The sequence below is a fragment of the Apodemus sylvaticus genome, chromosome 23 (genome assembly GCF_947179515.1).
Source record: "Apodemus sylvaticus chromosome 23, mApoSyl1.1, whole genome shotgun sequence".
NCBI lineage: Eukaryota > Metazoa > Chordata > Mammalia > Rodentia > Muridae > Apodemus > Apodemus sylvaticus.
The window spans coordinates 40,543,610-40,570,377 of NC_067494.1; the positions used below are offsets into that span (position 1 = coordinate 40,543,610).

The 26,768-nt window shown below is 51.3% G+C and overlaps 2 protein-coding genes across 4 annotated transcripts in view; one reads left to right on the top strand and one right to left on the bottom strand.

Annotated features, from left to right (window-relative positions):
- Sytl3 (synaptotagmin like 3) overlaps window positions 1-9,050 on the top strand; it is a 73,116-nt gene extending 64,066 nt beyond the window's left edge. For both annotated transcript variants that reach the window (XM_052169891.1, XM_052169893.1), the window contains exons 12-16: window positions 3,858-4,028; window positions 5,402-5,507; window positions 6,362-6,458; window positions 7,382-7,587; window positions 8,669-9,050. In XM_052169891.1, the coding sequence (XP_052025851.1) occupies window positions 3,858-4,028; window positions 5,402-5,507; window positions 6,362-6,458; window positions 7,382-7,587; window positions 8,669-8,778 (690 nt within the window). In that variant the 3' untranslated portion in view covers window positions 8,779-9,050. The remainder of the gene's footprint in view (window positions 1-3,857; window positions 4,029-5,401; window positions 5,508-6,361; window positions 6,459-7,381; window positions 7,588-8,668) is intronic.
- Window positions 9,051-9,195: 145 nt separating this feature from the next.
- Window positions 9,196-26,768, bottom strand: part of Ezr (ezrin) — a 45,195-nt gene continuing 27,622 nt past the window's right edge. The window contains exons 3-14 of one of the 2 annotated variants that reach the window (XM_052169895.1): window positions 26,210-26,305; window positions 25,006-25,280; window positions 24,351-24,434; window positions 23,077-23,223; window positions 17,627-17,723; window positions 13,627-13,790; window positions 13,284-13,414; window positions 12,342-12,502; window positions 11,908-12,000; window positions 10,394-10,645; window positions 10,031-10,236; window positions 9,196-9,689 (exon numbers count right to left, since the gene is read on the bottom strand). In XM_052169895.1, coding sequence (XP_052025855.1) covers window positions 10,072-10,236; window positions 10,394-10,645; window positions 11,908-12,000; window positions 12,342-12,502; window positions 13,284-13,414; window positions 13,627-13,790; window positions 17,627-17,723; window positions 23,077-23,223; window positions 24,351-24,434; window positions 25,006-25,280; window positions 26,210-26,305 — 1,665 coding nt within the window. In that variant the 3' untranslated portion in view covers window positions 9,196-9,689; window positions 10,031-10,071. Of the gene's footprint in view, window positions 10,237-10,393; window positions 10,646-11,907; window positions 12,001-12,341; window positions 12,503-13,283; window positions 13,415-13,626; window positions 13,791-17,626; window positions 17,724-23,076; window positions 23,224-24,350; window positions 24,435-25,005; window positions 25,281-26,209; window positions 26,306-26,768 lie in introns of both variants that reach the window. The other variant, XM_052169894.1, reaches the window with a different exon arrangement.

The following is a 26,768-nucleotide window of genomic DNA, read 5'->3' on the forward strand; positions in this document are numbered from 1 at the left end:
AAAAGAAATAAAAGAAATATTTTATGGTCTTCGGGAATCTTTTAGATCCATATGAAAGGATAATGCCTTTAACTTAATTTTACAGTGTCCTAACACAGACCAAACTTATTCTTGAAGACACTCCTGCAGTCAGGCATGGGAGTCAGCACTAGGGAGACAGAGACAGGCTGATCTTTGTGAGTTCAAGACATTGTGAGTTCCAAGCCAATCTTTTAAGAAAGTGGTAGGAAATGGTGCTTTACTTCTGTTTGGGTCTGGCATCCAGGGGGTTGGTAAAACTAAGGAAAGATGGCCTTGAGAGCCTCCCCTCTGTGTGAGTGGACAGCTGTCCCACACGATCACACCCCATCTTGTCTTCAGTGTTGAGGTTTGGGCTAGGGAGATGACTGAACTGCTAGGGGGCCTGCCACATGAACATGGGGACCCAGTACCCACGTAGAAAGACAGTGGTGACACGTGTGTGCTTGGGACCAGAAGCAGGGGGTCCCTGCAGCTCACCTGTCAGTCAGCCAATCAGCTTTAGGCTAAGCTGAGAGATCCTGTCTCAAAAGAGGAAATGGAGATCGATTGAGGAAGACATTTGGTGTCAATCTCTGGCCTCCATATCCACACACACCTCTGCATATACACCTATACAAATATATACGATAGTATGCAGACATACTATATACATCATATAATACACACCACACACACTGCACATCTATACAAATATATACATACTATAGTACGCAGACATACTATATACATCATACACTACACACCACACACACTGCACACCTATACAAATATATACAATAGTACGCAGACATACTATATACATCATACACTACACACCACACACACTGCACACCTATACAAATATATACAATAGTACGCAGACATACTATATACATCATACACTACACACCACACACACTGCACACCTATACAAATATATACGATAGTACGCAGACATACTATATACATCATACACTACACACCACACACACTGCACACCTATACAAATACATACGATAGTATGCAGACATACTATATACATCATACACTACACACCACACACACTGCACACCTATACAAATATATACAATAGTAAGCAGACATACTATATACATCATACACTATACACCACACACACTGCACGCCTATACAAATACATACGATAGTACGCAGACATACTATATACATCATACACTACACACCACGCACACTGCACACCTATACAAATGCATACATACTATAGTACGCAGACATACTATATACATGCCACACACAGTGTACACCTATACAAATATATACAAAAACACATAGACAGACTATATACATACACTACAGACCACACACACCACACATATATCACACACACACACCACACACACACACACCACACACACACCACACACACACACACCACACACACATCATACATACACCACACATACCACACATATATCACACACACACATATACCACACACACACATATACCACACACACACACATCACACATACCCCCCCACACTAATCACCTACACAAATACATATTGTAACACATAGATATACCATAGACATATTACATACATCATATACTATATACTACCCCCCACTATGTACACATACCATACTCAGTGCACACACACATAGAAAACATGCATACACACATTCATACACACACACACACACACACACACACACAGGTAAGCCTCTAAAATCCAGACATCACAGTGTTCTGGACAGAATGTTTCTTGGGGTTCCCTCTGGGTTCCGGGGAGGTTTCTACTCCCTTTGAGACTCTCTGAATGGGAATGTGAGGGGTCCGGAGACAGTAGAATTGAGTGTTTGGTCCTTGTCGGCTCTTGTTCTCTGATGTTGTCAGACCCCATAGTCTGTAGCAGCCCCAGGCCACCGGTGCAGGCTTTGGAGAGCATACACCATAGAAGCTAGTTCTTGTCTGACCAGTGCGTTAAGCTCCTGGGGAGAGAAGTCCTGTCCATCCGCTAGGGGTGAACAGCCATCGGGGATCCAGGAAATGCCTCCGTGTCTGAGGAAGCCCCGCAAGTGCCTGCTGAGTGAGCGGTCAGGGAGTGGCCCTCAGGTGACACTGTGGCCCATTCACTATTCGAGGACCAGCTTCTCACAGCACAGCAAGCACAGCCCTGCGGTCAGGGCTTAACTGACTGAGGGAGGAGGAGGCAGGATGAGTTAGCAGGATGATGGGGCCCCTTGGCTGACAGAGAGAAATGGAGCAGGGAGCCAGCGTAGTAACACAGACCTTCAATCCCAGCACATAGGAGGCAGAGGCAAGTGACTGCTGTGAGTCCGAGGCTAGCCCAGTCTACATAGTGAGTTCCAGGCTAGCCCGAGTTACACAGTGAGATGGCCAAGGGCTGTAGGGTGGGAACACGGCTTAAGAGCGGTGGCACATGCCTTTAATCCCAGCACTTGGGAGTCAGAGGCAGGCAGATTTCTGAGTTCGAGGCCAGCCTGGTCTACAGAGTGAGTTCCAGGACAGCCAGGGCTAAAAAAAAAAAAGGGTGACTTAGACCCATCTAACCACAGAAATCCCAGAGGGAAGAAAAGGCCAGTCAGATGGGTAGGGTCAGGGGACAGCACTCGTCACTACCACCCCTCTCTGTCTGCAAATGCGGACAGTGTTCTAGTTCCTGTCTCCTTCCCATTTTGTCCCTCAAAGGGAAAGAAAGGTGCAGAGAGTGCCACAAAATCCAACCAAAGTGCACGCTCACACACACACACACACACACACACACACACACGCCCTACAGTAGGCAGCATGGTGCAAAGGTCAACCGTGGGAGGTCAGGCTGGATGTGTGGGTGGCAGTGCCGCCCACCACCGATGGCTTCCAGGCTGAGGGCCACACCCTCCTTCAATGAATGACTCTGTGACTCATGGTCTTGACCTCACTTGTACTTGTGGAGGCCAAAGATGTGTGGTATGAGACGAGGGCCCGGTAGCGCACCCTTTGTATCCATTGTTGGAGAAATCGTGATGTGCGCACTGAAATCGAGGTTCTCAGAGACCCAGGTGGAGGGCCCAACACCGGGGCACAGCCTGCAGAAGGGCGTGTGTCACCTAGAGTCCCGATCTCTGTTCCCACGTTCTTCTCACATACATTTCTATCCAAGGTAAACATATTGACATGAACGCTCATTCATTCATTCATTTGCTAATTGTGGTACTGAGGATGGAATTATTTGTTTGTTTGCTTGTTTGCTTATTTATTTTTACAGTGGTACTAGGATCTGATGAGTAGCAAACATGTCTTTTATATCCAGTTATGGTCCTACTGCATTTAAAAAAATATTTATTATTTTATTTATATGAGTAGACAGTTGTCTTCACACACACCAGAAGAGGACATCGGACTCCATTAGAGATGGTTGTGAGCCACCATGTGGGTGCTGGGAATTGAACTCGGGCCTTCTTCATTTTTAGAAATCAAGTCTGAGCTTTAGTATTTTGGGCCAATACTGGCTTGGTGCAGGGTGGCCCTGTGGAAGGACAAACTCTGGGTTGACAGGTGCTTACTTTTATCTCCAGCAACCCTGAGCTAGGCAAAGGCCTTCTTCTTGGCCACATTCTGAGAAATAGGAAAGGGTGTCCGGTGGGAATAGGGGTGGGAGGGGCTGAGGACAGGGCTGGGGTGGGGAGAGGGGGAGACACAAGCTACCTGGCAAGAGGGCAAAGAGATCTGTCCTGGCCACTGGATCCAAGCAGCTTGGCCCCCCCTGGCTACACCTGGACTCTGGCTGCAGCCCGGTCTCGGGGCTCGGCCTGTGCAGGCCTGGAGGTGGTTCTAGGAGACCTGGCTAACAACCTTGTCCTTGTAATCTGCAGTATCAGGTGGACCCTGCCCAGCTGGTGACCCGGAGGCTGCAGGTCTCTGTGTGGCACCTAGGTACGCTTGCCCGGAGGGTGTTCCTTGGAGAGGTGATCCTCCCTCTGGCCACATGGGACTTTGAGGACAGTACCGCCCAGAATGCCAGATGGTACCCCCTTCGGGCCAAGGTGTGTCTTTTTGTTACTTTTCTGTGGCTGTGATAAAACGCTTTGACCAGGAGCAACTTAATGTTTATTGTGGCTGACTCCACAGGGATAATCCACCAGAGTCATGGTGGAAAACAGCAGGGGCAGGAAGCTCGGAGATCACATTTCAAGGGCACATGGGCAAACCAGATGTGGGCTGAGGGTTCAAACTATCATCTGGAACCCTCCTTCCTCCCCTCCCCCCCACCCTGGGACACTCTTCATTTTCAAACAAGGCTCCACATCCCCAAAGTTCTGTAACCTCCCCAAACCATACCACCAGCTGAGGACCAAGTGTTTAAATTCCTGAACTGATGGAGTGACAGTTTTCACTCAAACTGCCTCAGGGGCTGAGCGTGCCCAGTCTCCATGAGCTCACTCATGTTCCTGAGGACAAGCCTCCTCCCACCTGTCCCCACCCCACTGGCAGCATGAACCTGGCTAGCACATCCACGGGTCTCCCACTCAGCCTCCTTTGGAGAATGGGCTAGCAGCAGAATGCCAAGCTAAAGTCACCCTACCTGATGCCGACTGAGAGAAACATCCTATCACTCAACAGGGAACGAATGCCCACAGGCCTGCCACGGGGCTCCAGCCCTGGGGCATTCAGGGGCTGGTATTTGGTTCCTAGGCTTTGACGGTCCCTGTCCCAGTTGGCACCCAAGGACCTGTTGGATGCTTCAGTGCAGATGGTAGCTGGCCCCCCATGCAGGCTTCTAGGAGTGCTGGAACCCTGAGAATAGCTTCTCTCTTCTGTCAGTGACTTTCCCTCCCAGTACACCTCTCCACACCTGAGATGGAAGCTCCATCAGACTCAAGATCAGACCCTCTCTGGGCTTTTTTCATCCACTTCCTGACCAAATCACTCATCACCAGAGAAGCCATTTCTGTAGACCGAATGGTGTCTCCACAGGGGTTAGACACCCACAGCTTACAGAGCTGTATCGCCTGTGGCTTCAGACACAGTGTGCAATGCTTTCTGCCCTCAGCGCCTGAAGGAGATGTTGGCATGGGAGGGTAGCTCCAGGCTCTCTGAGTGCCAGGTGGTAGATGGGACTTTGGTTGGTTTCAAGTTCACCATTGTCCAGGCTTCCTGGAGGCATGCTATTCGCCATGGTTTCTGATGTTCTGAGGGAGTGAATTGCTCCTCCCATGCTGAGGGGTGGAGGGTGGCAGGGATGTCAGTATGGTGTAAGACTAGTCCATCAGGCATGCCCATCCCACCCCTAGGCCTTGAGAGGGTCTGTGGGGGCTGGGGCATTTGTGGACGGAGCTCATACATGCACAGTACAGTTGGGTGGTTCTGAGGTGCCTCGGGAAGGATCCTGCTTCTGACCTCCGTGCCTCACCCTCAGGCTGAGAAGTATGAAGAGAATATTCCTCAGAATAATGGAGAACTTGCTGTTCGAGCCAAACTGGTCCTTCCCGCAGGGCCAAGAAAGCTCCAGGAGGCCCAAGAAGGTTGGTGACCTCCAGCCCTGTGAATATCTGTTTGTGTCACTGTTCCCCAAGCCTGGGGGTGGGGTGGGGCAGAGAGTTCGAGGTAGACGAAAGATTTCCCCCTGCCCACCGGAGCTCGTGGCTTGAGGGAGCCTGGGTGAGCAGAATAGGGAAGGCCTCCAGGAAACACCTCATCCTCTCTAAAGTATAGACTGGCCAGTCTCCAGTGGCCCTGTTGATGAAAGGGGACACTGCGAAAGCATGCCTCCAGAGGTTGACTTGGCTCTTTGAGGACCGAGAGAACTTCTAGGGCCGTAGGAGTTGGAGGTTCAGAGAGATTGGGATGGAGTGGGTCAAGGGCATAGCTTCCAGGTATTTAACTTGGATAATGCAAGGTCTGCACATGCTATGAGGGTACAGAAGGACACAGAGAGCTCAGAATGACAAAGGGCAGTGGGGTGACCTTGGCAGGAATAGGACATTCTGATCGGAGCTCCCAGGGCCGGGAACACACCAGAAGACCAGTTTCTTGCTCCCTTCTCAAACCTCAACTACAGTCAGCTTGCACACACACCCCTCCCCCGGCTTCCCAATCTTCTGTGTGACTGACTGCCACCGGCCTGACATTTTACACATGCTTCCCTTCTGTCTGCATGCTGGCCCTAAAGGCAGTGTGTGGGCCAAGCCGGTGAAACACTGGGAAAGTGTGTGCCTTCCCTGAGTCTCCTGAGGCCTGGAGGCTGTAGCTCCTCAGGGAGCTACTGTTTTCTGTGTTGATTATGCCTGGTGCGCGCGTGTGCGCGCGCGCACACACACACACACGTGCACACACATAAATAGGCTTAACCTGAGTTCTGACTTTCCTTCCGAAACAGGTCAGCTAGCGCTTAACGGTCAACTGTGTTTGGTCGTGTTGGGAGCCAAGAATTTACCAGTGAGGTCAGATGGTACCTTAAACTCGTTTGTTAAGGGGTAAGTATCAGATGGGTTAGTAGGTATTGAACACGGCCCCACAGCTGTAGGAAACACTGGATAGGCCATTCGGATTTATCTTATTTCAGCTTTCCTATGAAAATCTAAAATAGTGTGGGTGAGATGCTCCCAGGATGAAAGCCCTTACCCAGCCTGATGGAGTCCAGTCCCCTGGAACGAACCACACAAGGGAAGGAAGAACATCAGCTCCGGCTAGTTCTGCTGTGACCAACCCATGTGTGACACGCACACTAGGTGGTACGTGCACACACGCACAAAATAGATTATAAAACGTGACGAGATTAAAAAGAAACGGAATGTAGCATGTTTTTAAGGAGCACGACTTCCAAGAAATGGGATTTGGTTATGAGGCTCGGCTGGGAATAACACACTTTGACCGGAAGCCCAGACCTTATCAGTTCTTGAAATATCAGCTGTTGGTTTTGAAATCTGTTACCGTTTCTCTAGCTCGGCACCTCCTCTTGCATTAAGCATCATATGGTCACTCTTGGCCATTCTTAGTCACCACAGGCATGCTAGTGTCCTCAAAAGAAAACACTAATAACTGAAGCATTGAAAACACAGTGAGTTGTCAGGACAGAAGGCTACGACTGTGTGTGTGTGTGTCCTGCGGCAATTTTTCATTTTCTGAACGTATTTACCTGAGAATAGGGTGCAATGAAGCCACGTGTAAACAGACCCTTGAGTCCCTGGGTGCTGGCTTTCATGGTGGCGTGGCCAGGAGATCACAATGAGGAAGGACCATATGCCACAGAATTCCAACTCAGCCTAAATATCTGCTGTGGGATCCAGCTCTAAAGGGAAATAGGAACTTTCTAGGGAGGAGGGACATGGACAGGCACCCATGGGGAAGGTGGTTACACACTCAACTGTGGCCTCAGGGTTCCGGTTTCCCTCCTCAGGTGTCTCACCCTGCCAGACCAACAAAAGCTGCGTGTGAAGTCCCCCGTCCTGAAGAAGCAGGCATGTCCTCAGTGGAAACACTCCTTCGTGTTCAACGGCGTGAACAGCGCTCAGCTGCGACAGTCTACGTTGGAGCTGACTGTCTGGGACCAGGCCATCTTTGGTCTGACTGACCGCCTGCTCGGGGAAGCCAGGCTTGGCTCACGTAAGTCTGTTCGCTTTCTGTGGGTCCTGTCTCTTGAGGTTCGGCGAAAAGCCACAGGTCTGTGCCCTTAGTGATGACCGGACAGGGATGCCTGTTTCTGAAGTGGAAACAATTCAGCTGGCTTTGAAACTGCCCTGCCCTGCCCTGTCCTAATGGGAATCCCTGAGTCGAGGTCTTAACTCTGCAAGAGGGTGATAATACAGCCAAGTATTTCAGCAATTTCAATCAGATTTGGATCAGCTAAAGAAACAAATGCTTCGGGCCCCACAACAGGCCGGGGGACGGTGGTGGTTACTTTTGTTCCTCTTGTCAATCATAAGAGGATTATTTTCGTAAGGAAAATATCTTAACCCAGACAAGCATACATCTGGAAGGGCAACAAGGGGACAGACAAGGCCGCCATTCACTGGCTCACCAGGAGGTTGCTGACCTTGTGTGGACAGCCTCCTACTGGGAGAAGGCTGACCCGGCTCTCAGCACAGTAGAAGACCTCCAGTCACCTCAGCCGTCTCCTCAAGACTGTCAGCTGAGAATTGCTAAACCAGACTGGAGGTTGCCTTCCTCGGAATGCAAATGTTTTCTAAGCAAACCCTTCCTCTGAGAAATCTCCTTCCTTGAGAAAACAGGGCCCTCAATCCACCTCCAGTCTGAGAATTAATTTCATGACTCCGGCTGGGAAGAACTGAATGCTGGAGTCCACCTTGTTGGTATCAGGACTACCAACACACCTCCCTCCGCTTTAGAGCAGTGTCCCTTAACGTTCCTCACTGTGGTCCCCAACCGTATTTTATTGCTACTTCGTAACAGTAATTTTGCTAGTGTTATGTATCATCTATGCATCTATATCTGATTTACCATGGTCTTAGGCAGCTCCAAAGGGGGGTCCCGACCCACACGTTGAGAACCCCCGATTTAGAGCAGGGGAACCCAGGCTTTGGGGGTGATGCCACCTGTGCAGGGGTGGGGTGTCTCTTAGGAAGTCTCAAACTGAGGGAGAGAACAGGCTTCTCCTGGGTGCTTGCTTCAAAGTTAGGGAGCACAAAGCGGCAGTCTCTCACGCCGGCCTGCTCTCTCTTTGCAGAGGGAGGTGCTGCAGGTGGGGCAGACTCATGCTCACAGTCCAAGCTTCAGTGGCAGAAAGTCCTGTCCAGCCCTAACTTATGGACAGACATGACCCTCGTCCTGCACTGAGAAGGCCAAGGTGACTGCGTGCCCACAAAGGCCAACAGGAAGTGAGACCATGGCCAAATCAGGCCCGCCGGCTCACCAATAACCGACTACAGTTACGTGTGGGGTTAGGACATGGAACAGTCATTGCTACCCAGGCGGACAGACAGATGTGGAAATGTTCTGGTTTCAATCAATGCTCAACAGTGTCCGGTCACTCCCAACATTTATTAACAAAAATGTAAGCTTTGTTGTATATGTTGTTTTGGAGGAAAATAAAGGTAGGTTGAACGCTGTCTGCCTCTCTGGTGGCAAGCCTCCCAGTGATGGGGGGGGAGGGGGGGTTTGATCTCGGGGAAGACACCTTTCTGGTGAGTATGCTTCAGGAATCCTGAGGGCAAGTCCAAGAGGTCCCCCCACCCCCATGCAATCAGACACAAGGCCTTGGAGAGCTTTTATTGTGTGTAAATCTGGTGCGGAGTCACCTGCACAGGATATCACAACTGAGAAGGAGTCTATGCAAGGGAAGGAAGACAAACTGATTACTGCAGTCCTCAGTTTCCCAATTGCCCCCGTGTAGATCAAGTGTCTCGATTACATGGTTCTTAATGTGAATTCTTTTATTCTGTAAAAGGTAACAAAATATACAGAACAAAACTTTCCCTTTTTTTTTTAAAACTAATGTTACAAACCCATATTATCGCTTATATATAAATACTATCCTCTACAGCAGATCATTAGGTATAGAAGTCCAACAATATATGCTAACAGGTAAGCATGAGAATTCTGTATCGGAGAGTCCTGTACCGTAATACACTCTGAAGGACCGCCGGAGACTCTGCCAGCGATCTGGAGGAAGGAGGCTGTGTGGGGGCGTGCTTTTTAGCCTCAAGATTTCAAAATCATTTTCACCCCTCAACACGCAGAGATGGATCCTTCATAGAAATCAAGAACAAAATCAATTTGAGCTCATTGTAAAGCTAGAGGAAAAGTATGGCACCAGTCTGTGAGCCACAGTGCTGTCCCCAGCGACACGGAATCTTGTGTCATGAGGGCCAGCCCTCCGAATCCCTGCTCCAAACAGGAAGTGATTCGGTAACTGTCATAAAAATCTGGCCTGTTTGGCACTATGTGATACGATTGGAAGTAACCAGGGAGGAGGAATCCACGGGGCCTCGGGGCAGAACGTAGGCCCGGTGACTGCTCTGTAAGGGACTGGAACACAACAAGGGGTTTCTAGACTGAAGAGTACTAAAGAGCCGAGGGTGGCACCTGCCTGCTGTGAGGTGCCCTCCGCTCTTGGTCCCGGCCCGGCCTCTACATGGCCTCGAACTCGTCGATGCGCTGCTTGGTGTTGCCCTGCCTGATCTGCCGCAGCGTCTTATACTTGTCCCGGCCCTGCCGCATGTTCTCGTTGTGAATGATGTCATTGTGGGTTCTCTTATTCTCATCCCGGGCCTGGGACAACTCGTTGCTCAGGGTCTGAAACGGGAAGCGAGCTATCGGTTATTGACCTGCCTACCACAGGTGAGGGAGGTCCTGGGTTCGCCCCTCGTGGTGGGCGGACTGGGAGATGCCGATAGGCTAGGTTGGTACGGGGGCGGAGCCCTGCAGAAGGTCTGGCGCCCCGCCCACTCACCAGCAGCTGCCGCTGCACACGTTCGTTCTTCTCTGCCTCGGTGATCCGCTTCTCCTCGTTGCGGTCGTCCAGGATGCCCTCGCTGGAGAGCTCGGCGCTGTAGCCCATGGGCTCTGCCCCCTCGTCCTGCAGTCCCTCCTGCACGTGGTAGTTCACCGGCTCGTACACTGGGGGCGGTGGGGGCGGGGGAGCCGTCATCACGAGGTGCAGCTCCTCCTTGGTCTTCACCAGGTCGTCCTGGGCTTCTTTAGCCTTGGGAGAGGAGAATGCTGGTCAAGTGAGGTCTCTTTAGCCCATCCTGTAAGAAGTGGCGTGGGGCCTGGGTATTCTGCCTCCCCTTGGCTCTTGGCAAGAGTGATAGCAACCAGAAAAATCAAGATCCTGGACCCTGGACCCTTGAGAGCACCACAGTTTCTCTCTGCCTATAATCCTGACAGACGCTCATTGGCTCTGTTCTACAGCTACTGCAAGTCCTACCACTTGGAAGTAAGCCCATGCAGGTATCTTGCTCTTAGTGTGTCTCTTGGCCAGGGGCCCACACCCAGTCTCATCCACCTGCACCCCTTTCTAGCTCACTCTGACCCGCCTTCTTTCACTAATACTTTTACGATGAGTTCTTTCCCCAAATCCTACGTTTTCTGCTTGCAGTGGGTTCGAGAACATGGAGGGGTCGGATGGGAGACACAGGCCGTTAGAAGAACAAGGACGCGTGGAGAGGGGCCTCTTGGGGCCTAGTGCTAAGTCTGTGTTAAGAATCACACTCTAGCCGGGCGGTGGTGGCGCACGCCTGTAATCCCAGCAGTCTGGGAGGCAGAGGCAGGCGGATTTCTGAGTTTGAGGCCAGCCTGGTCTACAGAGTGAGTTCCAGGACAGCCAGGGATATACAGAGAAACTCTGTCTCGAAAGGATACAGAAACACAGGGAAATAGAGTTCCCAGGTCCTGAGAGAACTCAAGATGTCAGCTCTTACAGACTGACACTGTAAATAAAGAAGGCAAGGCAGAACAACACTCCAGATGCTGCCTGTCAGAAAGCAGGTTCAAAGGTGCGCGTTCAGTCATACATCTGGGAGCCCCGGGCTGTCATGCTAGTCTGGAAACCTCCAAAGTTCTCTAGTACACTCCCACTGTCACATCCTGCCTCAGGGTCTGTGACCCCTGTTGGGGGTGTGTGTGTGGGGAGAGATGTACCCAAGCAATTAGAATAAAAACTAGTTCCGGATCAGGGGTGTTTGATCGAGGCTCTTCAGTGAAACATAGGGACACAGAGAGTGATTAGGGAGTAAGTGGACCCTTTGTTCCGTTGCTAATCCAGTGCTAACCTGCTGCTCTACCTCGTGAATGGGGTCAAGGTCATTCCTTGGGGGATTTCCGCCTCATTAACAGAGAAGGCATCTGCAGAGGATTGTCAAGAGGTTCCAGAAACTCGTGATGTGGCCCGCGCGGTGCCCCCTCGAGACATGCCTTCCTAAGACACGCCCCACGGTCACGCCTGGTTTCTGGGGTTCCACTCACCCGGTGCTGCCACTCCTCCACCTCGTCCTCCTTGCGTCTCCGGGCCTCCTCCAGCAGCGCGATCTTGGCCGTGTACTCCGCCAGCTCTGCGGCCTGCAAGGGAGGGTAAAGGGATGTCCAGAACCCTGCTGGCGAGTCCATTGGTGAACCAACATCCACCCGTAAGAATGAATGGCCTTCTGGTGATGGGCTGCCCCCCCTCCCTCTTCACAGTCGGGAGATCCTATGGGTACCTCCCTGTGTCTCTGGGATCTATCTCCAGCACCCACATCCACCTCCCTGACTGAGGTTCAGACAGGTCCAGCCCACCCCAGCCCCACCCACAGATCTGTTTACAGCACTAGCTGAAAGCTTTGAGAGACAGCTGCCTCGTGTTTGGTCCCCCTGGAGCGGCCCCTCTATAATTCAGCATCTTGGAACCAGGCAATCCCTACCAGCTGCTCCTGGCTCTTTATCTGATCCTGTGCCTGTCTCTCCAGTTCCTCCTTGGCCCGCAGGGCGGCCATGCGGTCGGCCTCCAGTCGTTCGGCCTCCTCTTGGGCTCGTCTCCTCTCCTCCTCCAGCTGGAGGGCCTTCTCGATCTGCTCGGAGAGCTCTGCAGAGAAAATGGAGTCGGCGCTGCTAAGATTCCCGGGCAGGAAATGAGCCTTAGCCATTCCACACATGGGCTGAGGGAACACTGGGTGAGAACCAGTCTCACAATCACAGAGTCCTGGACTGAGTCACTGGGGCTGTGTGAACAGGGACAGTTTAGGGCTTATTCCTGCCGTTGCTAATTTCCTCAGTGTGGCGGAGACCACTGAGGAGCAGCTGGTCAGATAGCCTGGTTCCTGGGGCCAGGTCTGACCCCTGCTGCACCCCAGTAATGACACCCTCAGGTAGAGCAGCCTTACGACTCATCACCTGGACACTGACTGGGGACATAGGAATGGCCTGCTGGTATCTTTGGTGCTCCAGTAAACAGCGTCTCTCCTCTATTCTAAAAAATGTCCTCGGAGGGCGGGGCTGCGCCTATGACCCTGGGATGTATGGTAGAGGTGTCACGAGCTGGCTGTGACAGCTGTGTGTGTGCTGAAGGGATGTGGGATCTATCTTGCTAAAGTTCAACATTCTTAGCAAAGAATGTGTGTTTGTGGGGCCGCAGGGGTGGGGTGGTGGTGGTCGGGGAGGATTAACCACAGGCAGAGACATTAATAAAGCACGGAATTGCTTTCTAATCCCAATGAGGGCATTGGCATCGCTCTGTTCTGTCTTGGGGTACGTTGTGTTAAACAGAGACAGTGCTCTTGAACAAGTTACGTCTTGGCTGTGAGCCAGCTCTCTGGGGGAACCAACTCGGGGAGGGGTGGGGAAGGGCAGCAGCAGGAGCCCCTGACCTTTCTCCGCCCTCTTGGTCTTCTGCTCATAATCTTGCAGCCGCAGCATGAGCTCCTCCTTCTCCCGGAGCATCTGCTCCTTCTCCCTCTCTACGGTCTCTCTCCGCTTCTTCTCGGTTTCCAACTGTTGTCTGGTACAGGGAAGAGGAAGAGGCGGGGGAAGGGGTGAGGCTCAGCCGGACCCAGGCCAGCTAGCTACCGCAAGCAAAGGGTTGCCACAGCCCATGTCTGGACGGGTTGAGAGCAGTTCACGGGGACAGTCCCAGCCGGAGCCCACCTGGGTCGCTGAGAGGCTGCTTGAGGACGCAGCCGTCCAGGCCCGGGGTCCTGCCTGGTCACTCACCGCTCCAGCTGCTTCTGGTGTTTCTCCTCCCGAGCCTGGGCCTTCATCTGCTGCACCTCGATGGTGTCGGGCTTCCGGCGGCGCATGTACAGCTCGTGGTTCCCCATGCAGAGCTGCAGGATCCGCTTGTTGATTCTCAGGCGCGGGGCGTAGAACACAAAGTCCTGCGAAAGGGGACAGGGCGGGGTGGCGTCAGCTCCCTCAATGGCCTTCTTTCCTAAGACCACACTTCACAAGAGTTTCTCAACCCTCTCTAAAAGGCCAAAAGCCACAGAGGAGGGTGGGGGATCCACTCCCTGTGTATACCCTCAGTGGGTCAAGTGGGAGGGGGTCCTGGGTATGTACCTGTGTGTACATCTGCTGGTATATTTGTGGTTTATGTGTGGTATGCCTAGCATGGGTGTGTACATGCTAAATCTCAGCCCAGAGAGGCCTCTCTTGCACTGGTTACCACTGGCTTTCCAGTGTACCATGTTTTGGTAACTGCAGCTCCAGCTACCCAGCCTGTCACCATCTGTCCTTTCTCGTTCCTTCATGTATGCTACACCTTAACTTCTGAGCTTCCCGCCTCCTGCCAAGCCCTGGCTCCTCTCACACTGCTACAGACTGCCCTGGTCTCCGCTGCTCTCGATTCCTGAGCTGGGGTGTACCACAGCCGTACAGTGCCAGCCCTACCAACCATGCTGACTAACCCTGAGCTCGCTGCCACGCCTTCGAGCATCCTGAGCTGCAGTCACTCAGCCTCAGGGCCACCGAAAACAAGGGCAGCGGTATCGTGGGGATGTCCTAAGACTAAATCGGAAAATATTCTCCAGGGACTTGGGACAGTGTGTTAATAGTACCTGGGACAGTGAACCCTGGCTGCCGTGCACAGGCGCTACTGGGGCCAGCTGCCTTGTGTGTTCATGAGGAAGGCAGTTTCTTTCTCAAAGAGGAGGACAGACCCTGGCATTTGGAGACCCTGTTACCAGTACACACAGCTTTAGGGCCATGATGACAGACAACCTTGCCTCCTAACTTCTAGTTCCTTCTAGGATTAGCTAAGGTTATAGAGGGGAGGTGTGGTTTATTTGGAAATGCCTCCTGGTTTCCTCCAGCCATCTGGAGGGAAGGTCTTCACACAGCAGAGCTCCTCCCACCCGCAGAGACAGACTGCTGAGTAACACACCAAACGGTGGCGGTGGCTGTTTAGTTCCCCTGTCTATGTGAGGCCTCCTAGAACCCTCAACTTCCTGGGTGGGGCTCCCTCTGGTTTCACAGACCGATTATTAAGTCACTGGGTTTCCCAGGGAGGAGTCCACAGAACTAAGAAAGAGAAACAGGAATTTTCATTACCCACCTATCTCATATTACACAGGAGAAAATAACCTTGGCTCGTGGCTTCAAAGGCATACAGCCCCCCAAAAAGACCCATTGCAACTCACAAGTACTTGCAAAGAAACGTACCAACTTCTCTTTAGAAAAAAAAAACAATCTCAACGATTCAAGAAGTCAGAACTACAGGTTAACATGAGGCGCCCTCAAACCCTGCCTATACGAAACTGACTCAGAAACTATTAGAAAACACCCCATTAGAGTCAGCCGTCGGCAGCTGGGTGGGTGAGGGGGAAGGAAGTTCTCCTATGCCTTTGAAAGAAGCTAGTTATGACTTTAAGTTAGAGTTGCAAGTTCAAGTCCTCAGAGAACATTTTAATGCAAAAAAAGAGACAAGGGGGGGGCTGTTAGAGGGTGGACAACCTATAACCTAAAAATATCAGGCAGAAGAGTAAGAGAAAGGAAACCCAAGACACCCCAAATCCTGTCAGGCACACGCCCAGGAACACACGCCCAGGAAGCTCCCACGAGGCCAACGTCCAGTTCCAGGACCATGTGGGGTCTGTCAGAGGGGCTCCTGAGAAGGCTACCCTGAACGACCAGCTTAGCAGAGTCCAGAAATCTTTTAACAGTTCAAAAGCCATCACGTAGCTAGCTGCCTGAGAGCTGTCTGCTCTTCCCTGGGGGGGCTTTGCTCTGAAAGGAGAGGCGGCTGCCTGGACACAAAGAAAGGGAAAGGAGCTAGGAGCGCCCACCAAAAAGTCAGAGGCCTCAGAGTGAGTGGGCGGGGAAGACAATGTCTCCTGCCTCGCCTTCTAGAGAAGTTGAGCTCTGGCCTCCTGGGGTGCATGCATGGTATGTGCGTGCCAGTGAGGGGGTGTATCAGTCTCTTCCTCTGTTGCTCTAAAACCTTATTTTTTGAGGCAGGGTGTCTCCTCAAACCTGAAGCTCAGAAATTCAGCTACACAGATCCGCCTTGTACCCATTTCACTTTCTCTCAGCACTGGGGTCGCACATGCCCCAGCTGCACCTGCTCCTCACGTGGCTGCTGGGATCCAGACTCTGGGCCCAGCAAGCACTTGACTGACTGAGCCTGGCAACCATTTCTATAAGGGAAGCTTGCAACAGGGCCACCTGATAGTGGCCACATATGCCCTAAATTCAATCAGATAACCACGACTGCGTCTGCATTCTTTTGGCTTTCCAAAGAAAGTTAAAATCTATGCCAGCATACATTCTTCGACCTTCTAGCCCTAATGGTTACCTCTACTGTTGGCTGAATTAAAAAAAAAGAAAGAAAGAAAAAAGAAAAATAAAAAGAAAAATTCTGAAAACCGTGTTGGTACTGCATTGAGTAGGGAGCAGTCTGCCCAGACTTCAGAACTGTCTCTCTGGCTGTGCCACCTCACTGCCCACAGAACATGGGTTCGCTGTGACCCTCAGCGGGTGGGGCTGCATTGTAATGGGAGCCGTTACCACGGAGCCGTAGTCTGTATTAAAGAGCTTAATTTTAAAGAACTATGCGAGTGCCCGTGGAGCGGAGTGGAGCAGAAGTCACGGGTTTTCAAACAGCAGGAGACATTTCAATAAAGAAAACAGTTTCCCAGGCCAAGCGGGGGCCCTGCTGACTTTACAGTTCTGACAGCCTAGCCCGCACGCCGGGAAGGGACTGTCGGGAACACTGAGTGTTCCGAGCTGAGAGTTTACCATTTCCAAGGGGGGCTCTGCCCTAAGAGGCTTAGCAGACGTCCACGGTGTGGACACAGCCCGTGCTTGCTTCTCTTGGCTTACCGCTATAACTAGGGAACGAGAAGACGACACGGGGACCCAGAGTCTTTCCCAATCGATAACTGCAGTAAAAGTCAGAGGAAGCTCTTTAAAAAAATACACTTAAAAAACAAAACCTAGGAAAGAGAGTTCTTGCTATTTCTACCCTACTGCAGTCGTGTCTCTATGGCTTCAATATTCTGGCCCAACATATCAACTAGAAGTTTAAACGTTGACAGAGTAAAACCCAAGTAAAGTTTCACAGTGCATTGGCCCTTTCAGCTCCTAAACACTCTGCTGTCCACCCACGTGGGCAGAGTACAAGTCTAAGTGAAGATCATGTGATAGATAGCTGCAGTAAAAGCCAGAGGAAGGTGTAGACAGGAAGCAAGAGGCAGAGGGGAACCCCTGGGGACCCACCATGTTCTCAAACCCCTGGAATGGTTGAGCGGTAAACCCACGTTAGGACAGAAAGCCTTCGGTCCTTTGGACTTGAAGGTTTTGTCATTGTCTATCCTTCAACCAGCTACTGATAAGACACTGGCATGAGCTCCGCCCACAAGCTGGTATCAGGGGCACGTAGGCTGGCTACCCACTCGAACATTGGGCAAGCCGGGTGTGCCGCAGCAGAAGTGTGTCATTTTGGGGAAGTGCTTATTACCACCTGGTCGAGGTCAGTGAGGACTGCCCTTTTCTCTGTATGAAGACTAAGATTACATCACTGAGCTCTGGATGAGCACCTCTGGTCTCCATAGCAACCTCCGTGGCCAGCCACGTGGCCCCAAAGATCTCTGAGCTTCCATTAGAGGGAAGCTTGAGGAACACTGTGTGCTGGGGACACTAGGAAGCCTCGGTTTTCTCCTGAACACCCCATTGGCTGGGAGACCGGAAGCAGTGACCCGTCTACACTTGAACTTACCGGTGCCTTCTTGTCGATGGGCTTGATGACAAACTTTTTGTCATTGAAAGAGATGTTCCTGATTTCACTCCAAGGGAAGCCGATCTTTGGGGTCAACCTGAGGTTATAAAAAAGAAAAGCAACAGTTGGTTAGATACACACTCACGTGTTCTTGGACCAGGGAGACCTTGGCAACAAAGCTCTTCATTTAAAATACAAAGCAAGTCCAGGACGCATAATTCAGAAATCACCATGTTTAAACAGCCTTTGCCCTCCCAGGTTCAACCAAATGGTACAGCCAGGTTTTAGTTCTCAGCCGTGTGGCATCACCCCGGGTCACCTTGTAGAAAACCGACTCTCAATCGGGAACACACTGTCCGATTTGACCCACCTTCTCATACTGCCAGAGCCCCTACTTCTGTTTTGCTGGGTCTGAATTCCCTATCAGCCAGTGGGCGCTCTCTTCAGATATGTCAGCAAAGCTTTTACTCACAGCTCTAAAACTACACTTTCAACACAGTTCCAGGCTGCCATGACATTTCCTTGTCCTTTGCCCCCCCCAGGCCCTCCCCCCCCCCAACAAGCCAGCTTAGTGTTAAGTACCACTTTTAGCTTTATAAAAACATGCCTTGTTTCCCATATGGGCCTTCCTTACAGAGAGTCTGCTGACCCATGAGGTGGGGGGTGGGGGGGCTTGGATTCCACACCCCTGGCTCTCATTCTAGTGAGGCATACACTCCCGCCTGGCTGGAATGCTGCCCCGCGTCAGCCCCGGGTAGCTGAGACACACCGAAGCCCTATACGGCCTTCCTACACAGTGTCATCACACTACTGGCCTGGATTCTGGCCTTTCCATCAAGAGACGTCACCACCGTCTTGCTCTGCTCAACCACGTCTCCAGCCTCCTTGTCAACACGTTACCAGAAGTGATAGCAATCCAGAAGTAAGGACAGATTCTCAAACGGACTCTCAAACCACAAGCTCTGCCACCAGAAGCCGTCCTGGGCTGAGGGAGGAGATGGCTCAGCCCAGGGCAAGAGCCTTCTTGGTGCACGTGTGAAAAGCCAGAGTTCAGAGACAAGACTGCTGAGTCTCCCCGGCCGCTCGACTAGCATCAGGCTCAGGGACAGACCCTGCCTCAAGGGAAGATAGTGGAGCATGATCAAGTCAGGCAACTGATGTCCCCTAGATTCTGCACACGCACATCCCCTCCATGTGCATATGCCACCCACACACTGTCACATACACACACCTAAAATAAACAACAACAACAACAACAACAACACAAACCCCGTCATTCCCTCCGGGTTCTACTTCGAGCGGATTACAGCTAGGCTGGAGTCCGGGGTGGGATTCAGTGCCTAAGGACATAATGGGCAGGGTGGCCCTTGCTTTGGCAGCGAAAGCTGGGGGGTCAAAAACACATGGCAGCCTCGGAAGGCTTGTAAGCATGGCAGACGGCTTCAAGGGCACAGCAGTCACGACCCAACTGCAGAAGTGGGGGCCATTGGCCAGGCATGGGTGCTTTCTCACGGATGCGCCAACACCCCCCCACCCAACCCACCTGTCCTCACGGCACTCAGATGCAGTGTGTTCTGCCACCTCACCGGCATCCGTGGGATGGCAGTATGGTTTTGTTGACAGGTCTAAGAACACTTGAAATACAGCTACGGCTGGGCCCTGCCACCATTTCTGCCTGTGTCCCCCCCTTACAGGGAAGGGCCAAAGCATAGTGATGTCAGGCAGCTACCTTTAGAGCATTTGCCTCGGACCCCCGGAAGCAAGAGCTGTTTGCAGAAGAGCTTGGAACCAGGAGATATTCACTCAACCTATAGCCACCCGGCCAACCGCCAGGTCAACATCCCCGACTCTGAAATCCAAGGAGTCCAGGCTCTGTCCTGCAGCTTCTGTCTCTATGGGTCTCACTAGTTTCTGACCTAGAAAAGTCAGGTGTCCAACTTCAGCAGGCGTCTGTTTTCCAAAGGCCAGGTCCAACATGGTCCTTGAGACTTCGAAAGCTGAATCCATAGCCACTCATAAGCGTAATTGTAGTATCAGGACACCAGGGCCAGAAAGTCGTGACTCACTTCTGAGTTAGGGAACTTCCTTTAATTCTTAGTCAACTGGAAAATGAAAGCCTACAGGGATTCTCTCTTCCTCTCCCTGTCTAAAAAGAGATCACACTTGCGACAAGAGCGGGGTCCACCCAGAAGATTGCCACAGGATTGATACTGTCAACTGCCCTGAATGTGCCACCTACATAGAAGGTGGGGAGAAAAGTCCCAGCACCCGGGAAGCTGAGTTAGGAGAGTGGTGAATTCTAGGGTAGCCTGGACCACTTGTGAACCCAGAGGTGTGTGGAGATGGCTGGTTGCTGGGAGTACACAGAACAGGACTGAGGCGACCTGAGATGCAAGGGGGTAAGGACAGCCCCGGCACAATGGGGTCATCTGTAAGCAGCACAGATGACAATGCCAAGGTGCCCCACAAGCTGAACCTCAAACAACCTCTGGCAAAATAAGAGTCTTCGCTCACAAATACCCACGAGGTCACGCTAATCCCAAGGGCTGAGTGAAGAGAAAGAAACTGGCTCTTTCCAGTTAATGTATTTGTGACTTCCCCTAGATTGCCATTTCTTGACGCAGTAATAATTCTACTAAAAGCTCTGTCCATAGACATTAGCGCCAATAGTTGGAAGTGTAAGAATCGGTGTCAGTAAATACAGTTTTGTAGACTCTCCCTAAAATATAAACAAGCCGGGCGGCGGTGGTGGCGCACACCTGTAATCCCAGCACTCTGAGAGGCAGGGGCAGGCGGATTGCTGAGTTCGAGGCCAGCCTGGTCTACAGAGTGAGTTCCAGGACAGCCAGGGCTATATAGAGAAACCCTGTCTCAAAAAAACCAAAATCCAAAAAAACCAAAAAAAAAAAAAAAAATTATATATATCCCACCAACAATACATGCTCCGTGGGAGACCCTGAGGCACTCACCCAGAGTGCAAAAACTCAAATATGACTGTGTGGGAAACACAAGCTGAAGTCTTTCTCAAAGTCAACAGAGAGCCCAAAATCGCAACCGCAGACTGCTGTGGAGTTTCATTTCTTGGGACAAGTACAGATGCAGCAGCTCACAGTGAGGCATGTCTTATCTGAGACGCCACCAGCTCCAGGCGGGAAAGCACTACATCTAATAAGCCATCCCCGGTGACTGAGTGGATGGAGTGCTGTCGCCAACTAGTCCTCAAAGCTCCCCTAGGATGTACTCTCTTAGAGACATGAAGCCCAGAGCCAGGGCTGCTTCCCACACTTGATGGTGGAGTGACACAAGGGGGGGGGGTGGGACGGGGCTAAGGGTCCAGGGCCAGCCTCATTTGCTAAATTCATTTATGTTTGTGTTGGTTTTGGTATGAGGGTGTCAGGAGGAATGGCAATCCAGCCTAACTGGACTTCTGTGCATGACGCCCATGGAGGGTGGGGGAGGGACTGTGTGGGCCTACCTCCTCCCCCTCCTCCTTCCAAGCCCAGGGTTAAAGAAAGGGGACAGACAAATGCTTTCAGTACCCAGGCTCCCAATGACCTCAAGTCTCCATGTTCCCATGGAACTGTGAATATATACCATGAAAAGGGGGTCCCCGGGAGACGTGTCCCAGCCGGAGCCCATTTAATTTCAAAATAGGCTATGATAAGATATATATCTGTTTGTTTGTGTATCGGATTACTCCTATTAACAATGTATCAAGAATATCCAATCCCCACCATCAGTTCTATTGGGAAAGGATGCAATTCAACACCCGGCGGGCCCTTAGAGCTCAGGCCCTCCGAGCCCTCCTACGGCTCCTGCAAACAGGAGAGAACTGTGCTGTTCACCATCCCGGTGTCCACTAAAACGCTTTTTTCCTCTGAAGACGGCGTGCCATGGGGATGGGAGGGGAGCTGCCTCCTGCAACCAGGAGAGAAGAAGGAAGAACTACAGCTGGCTGCTGACTGGGAGCCTGGGAGGTGACAGGAGGGCCCAGTAGGGCGCAGTTCGAATTTTACTTGGGATTAAAAAAAAAGAAAAAAAAAAAGGACCATTTCTGTGGGCTGAGGTGGTGGTTGCGGGCTGACATCAGCAGGATCCTGCCTATGGCTGTTTCTTACAGCTGGAAAAACCTGTTTAGACAGCCCTTGCGAGGGCTTGTTACAAAATCTGGCTATTCGAAAATGGAGTTAAGGGACAGAGGCAGCTTCCCGAATGCATTTCCAAGGCCCAGGGCCTGGTGCTCTCTGACACTCTGACTCCCTGCACAGTTCTTTGGCGTGGTGAAGGCTCGAAGGCCCCAGGCTCTGCCCCAGGCTCAGAGGAAGGACTGCGGCCTGGCTCTGAGAATTCCTTTAGACTCAGACTTTTTTTCTCTACCAACACTGCTTCACGCACACATGCCCGCAAGCAAACAGCTCTCTTCTGGTTCGAACCCCAAGGGTTCGGGATTCCTGGGATGTTCTCAATGGGTTGGTTATATTATAGACAGGATCTGAAGTAGTCCTTGCTGGCCCTGAACTCACAGAGCTCTGTCTCCCTCTGTTTCCTGAGTTCGGGATTAAAGGTGTGCACCACCATGCCTGGTCACTAACTGGATTCTTTATGGTCACGGCCTTTACTATGAGCAGGGCCACTCTCTTAGATGGCTCTGGAGAGACCATGGGGACAGGGTGAGAGATCTGGGGAGCTGACAGGAGATGAGACAGAACTTTACATCCTGATACACTTCAAGGGACTCAGATGCAATCCTGGGCTCTAGGCGTCCTTCTGTTTCACAGACAAGACCTACTAATGGGGACATCAAGACCCTGGGAGACTCTCTTCTCACAGCTCCTCAGCCACAGCCGATCTTCCGTGCTCCGGCAACCACCAGGGCCACCTCACCTTTGGTGAAGCGGAAGATGATTTTCCCTGGTGGGAAGAAGGCATCTCAGGGACAAACAACCTCAGCTGACAAGAGGCTCCCGGGCCAGGCAGCTCTCTCTCTGACTCCCGCTCACAGACCTTGCTTGACAGACAATGTAATGGCTGTGAAGCAATTAGACACCTTCTGCAGGCTCAGGGGATTTAGCTAATTGTTCATACGCACAGGCTCCTGCTTACAATCCTGGAGTGTCTGGTGGCATTATCAACATTCCTGGTTGGATTAGCACAAGCCTTGAGCCAGAGGTAGAGTCTGGCTAGGCAACAGCCTAGGAACGCCATAGAGGGGGAAAGTCCCCTGGGAGCTACCAATCTCGGCTTCACAGGGCTCACAGTCCTTTAGTCGCTGCCCTCTGGGCCTTCCCCTGCCACAGGTTCGTTCCTTGTGCTGCAGAACAGATGTCCAAGGTGCTAACTTCCAGACCACCACTTAAGATGGCGGCTACCACGCAGTCTAACACACACATGGCACTTCCTCTGTTTCCCAGGCCTGCTACCCCACAGCTAAAAATCAATGATCAACTCACTTGTCATCTTTCTCATAGATGTTGAGTCCAAGGGCATCGACTCCAAGCCAAAGGTCTGTTCCTTTTTTGTTTTTGATCTCGAAATAGTTGATCCCATACATTTCCAGGTCCTGGGCAATCTTCAGGTATTCTAGCATAGCGCTGTCCCTAATGGGAAAGAAATCACAGGTGTTATAGTTAGCAGCAGTCACACCCAAACACATAAGCCTCTGCTTACTCTGGAAATGAAGGCCGGTCACGCAGAGTAGAGAGGGAGGCGTGAGGTACCGCATACAAACTGGCAGGGCCTGGAGCTACCAAAGGCAGCAGGGAGGAAGGAGCTAGGCTCTGTGAGAGGGGCCGGGCCTGTCCTGAGCTGTAATTTATCTGCCTCACGAGTTCAGAAAGAACCCACTCATTTTGTCCTGGTTTCTAAGGAGACAGGTTTTCTTTTCTTTTCTTTCTTTCTTTTCTTTCTTTCTTTCTTTCTTTCTTTCTTTCTTTCTTTCTTTCTTTCTCTCTCTCTCTCTCTCTCTCTCTCTCTCTCTCTCTCTCTCTCTCTCTCTCTCTTTCCTCTTTGTTTCTTTCTTTCTTTGTTTCTTTCTTTCTTTCATTTTTTTTAAATTCTCTTGCTATGCTAGGGATAACCCTGATTCCCGCATTCACAGAACAATCAGGGATCCCGAGAAAGAACTCTCAAACACTTCTGGCCAACGTGAGGCCTCTGTGGCATGCAGTCCCTGAGTCCCAAACTATGAGGAAGTAGTGGGGGCTGTGAACAGGGCCAGAGGCAGAGACTGGGGTCTTCATTTGAGTATCCTAAAGCCCCAAGCCTCTGTCTCCCAAACTTCACTGGCCTCCTCACCTGCAGCCCATGCTTACATTTATATAAATATAATATAATACAATATATAATTTAATATATTATATAATATAAATATATATGTAATATTATATATAATATTATATTACATTAAAGCAATAACCTTAATAATCAAGCTAGTCAGAGCTCCTCCACAAGACACAGAAACCCGGATTCATTGGCAACTAGTGCTACACTCAGCCAAATGAGTGTGGGCCACTGGACCCTCCACCGAAGGGTGGTTAGCGCTGGCTAGCATTTGAGGCTTCAGCTGACTTGTTTCTTTGCCCTGGCAAGAACACCAGGCCTTGTTTAAAGCACGAAACTTGAAATTTTCTCCTCCCCAAGGGGAGCCCACTTATCCACTCGCAGACGGGGCACGGACCTGTCTGGAAGATGGCTACCTGCAGTCCCAGAGAAGGCAGGCACTCACTTGAGCATCCCCCGGTGTTCCGCGTGCCACACTTGGATCCGGTCCTCCCACTGGTCCCTGCTGAGCTTGTGCTGGTCCATGACTCTGGGTTTCGGAAAGGAGAGATGCAGGACTGTCACCTTCCCTTCGAGGGCTGAGCTGTGAGCCTCGAGGTCACCCCCCACCCCTTCAACCCCTTCCTGTCCTTTCGAAGGGGACACTTGTGGCTTTTTGTTTCTACTTTCGGATTTTCTTTCTTGAGCATAAACCTGAAGATTTAGCCTTTCAAAGAACATATCCTTGCTGGATGGTTTTTAAAAATTATTTTAAAATAACCTTTTCTTCCAAAGGGAGTTTCCTTTTGCCACCATTAGTAAGGACAGATTTTTTTCCCAGAGGTCAGGTTACTATATACCAGGCAGAGAGCTAAGCAGGCAGGTCAGAAAGGAGCCTGCCCGTCAGACTCATGAGGAAGGGACCCAGGACCCTGGCTGGGTCTCAGTTAATCTTCAGGGGAGCCGATGGCTCAGAACATTCCAGAGTGAGTACTTAGTAAAGCACTGGAGTCCCAGCCTAAGGGAGCACTTCACCTTGACGAGTTCCCTGCTCCCTCTCACACCTCCCGCTCTCCTCCCAAGGCAGGGGCTTGTGCTCACCCAGGCCAGCCTCGGCTCACCTCTGAGGGATCAGTCGCTCGGAGCTGAGGTAGCCGGACTTGTGCATTTCCTTGTTGTAATCGCCGAACTTGGCCTGAACTGCATAGGACCCCAGGAGCACGGCTGTCTCTGGGGGGCAGTAGATCTCGTCGCTCAGGATCCCTTCCTTGACTTGCAGGAAGAAGAGCTTCTGCGTGATGTCCTGGATGAGCTCCTCAGCCACGTCCTCGGGGTAGAACTTGGCCCGGAATTTGAACTGGACGGGGTTCTCCTTTCGGACCTCCTGTGCAGAGACCTGCGAGACGGAGGGCAGTTCTCGGTGCCAACTTCAGGCTATTCCCGAGCACCAGTGACTCAAAATTACCATATAATTATCATTGTTAGCATGTGAGAGTATCCGGGCTTGCTCCAAACTTGTTGCATTGTGGAGCATCGTCTTGAATTTCTGATACTCCCGCCTCCACCTACCTTCTGGTTTATTCGGGGCTTTGTGTACGCTGAGCAAGAAATCTTCCAACCCAGCCACGTTCCCTAGCCCTGAAATTCATTGCTGTTGGATGTGAGGCCCAAAGTACTTCCCCCACTCTGCGGGAAGCCGGCTTGCCCCATCCTCATTTCTTGCGACATTTCTTGCGACCACGCTATCAATCCCAGAGAAACTCGTTTAGGAATGGCCCCATGTCCTTCCTGCTATGACCTGCCCTGAGGCTGATCTGGCCCTGGACCATGAGCTGACCTCTCACCCTCCTTACAGTGACCCAGAAAGTCAGGTAGAGGAAAAGGCAGAGCCTGCCAAGGGTCTGAAGAAAACACACTTAGCTGATGACTTCATTACCAGGAAGAGGGTTACCCAATCTTTGGAGCTAGAAGATAATTTACTGCAGACTCAGACAAAGCAGCGACAGATTCTGACAATATGGTGCACGATTCATGATTCCCAGATTAATCTCATGAAAAAAAAAAAACCACTAAGGCGGACTAAACGGGAGGCAGTAAACCATTACCTGCCCGAACAGGGGAGCCAGGAGGAGTTAAAATTAGCCGAGATCTAAATCTAATCCACATTCTCTCTTCCTGGAAGCGTGCAGCCTCTCTGTCTATAAAAATCTTTACACAAATAACAAGGAACAAAAAGACAAGGACGTGGTGGAAGCATTCTGGTTTCAATGTTCACAGAGCAGGCCAGCTCCCAATTAATAGCCTGTAAATAGTTAACCTACTTACCTTTTTATCAAGTTTCAACCAGGTAGGAAATCCTTTGTTGTCTACATACTGGAGGCCGAAGTACCACACTTCCCGGAGGCCAATGGTCTTTACCACCTGTGTGAGAGAGGCCCACCGTGAGAAACACAGGCACCAGAACCAAGGGGTAGTCCCTCATGCGTTCAGCACTCCCCAGAGACAGACACTTCTTGGTACAAGGAACAGGCAGAGTCTCAACCTTAACCTGTGACTCACAGATGCAAGGTCAAAGCACACATGACACATTTTAGCCGGAATCTGGCCAGACTCAGGCTTATCTGTACGTTATATAAATTCTCACACACCCCGTTACTTCAGACTGCAGGGCAGGCCCGCGAGGAGCACACAGAAGCAACAGTCCACTTCAGGAATGTCCAGGCGCACCACCCAGCAGCAGGGTGCTCAGGTGGGGTTGGTTCCAGGGTTCTAAGAGTGTGATAGGCAGAGGGCGCTTGGCTGTTCTCCGGTCAAGGGCCTCCAGAAATGTGAAATTCTCATAGCTATGCTAAGATCACAATCTAAGGACTGTAGCAAGGACAAC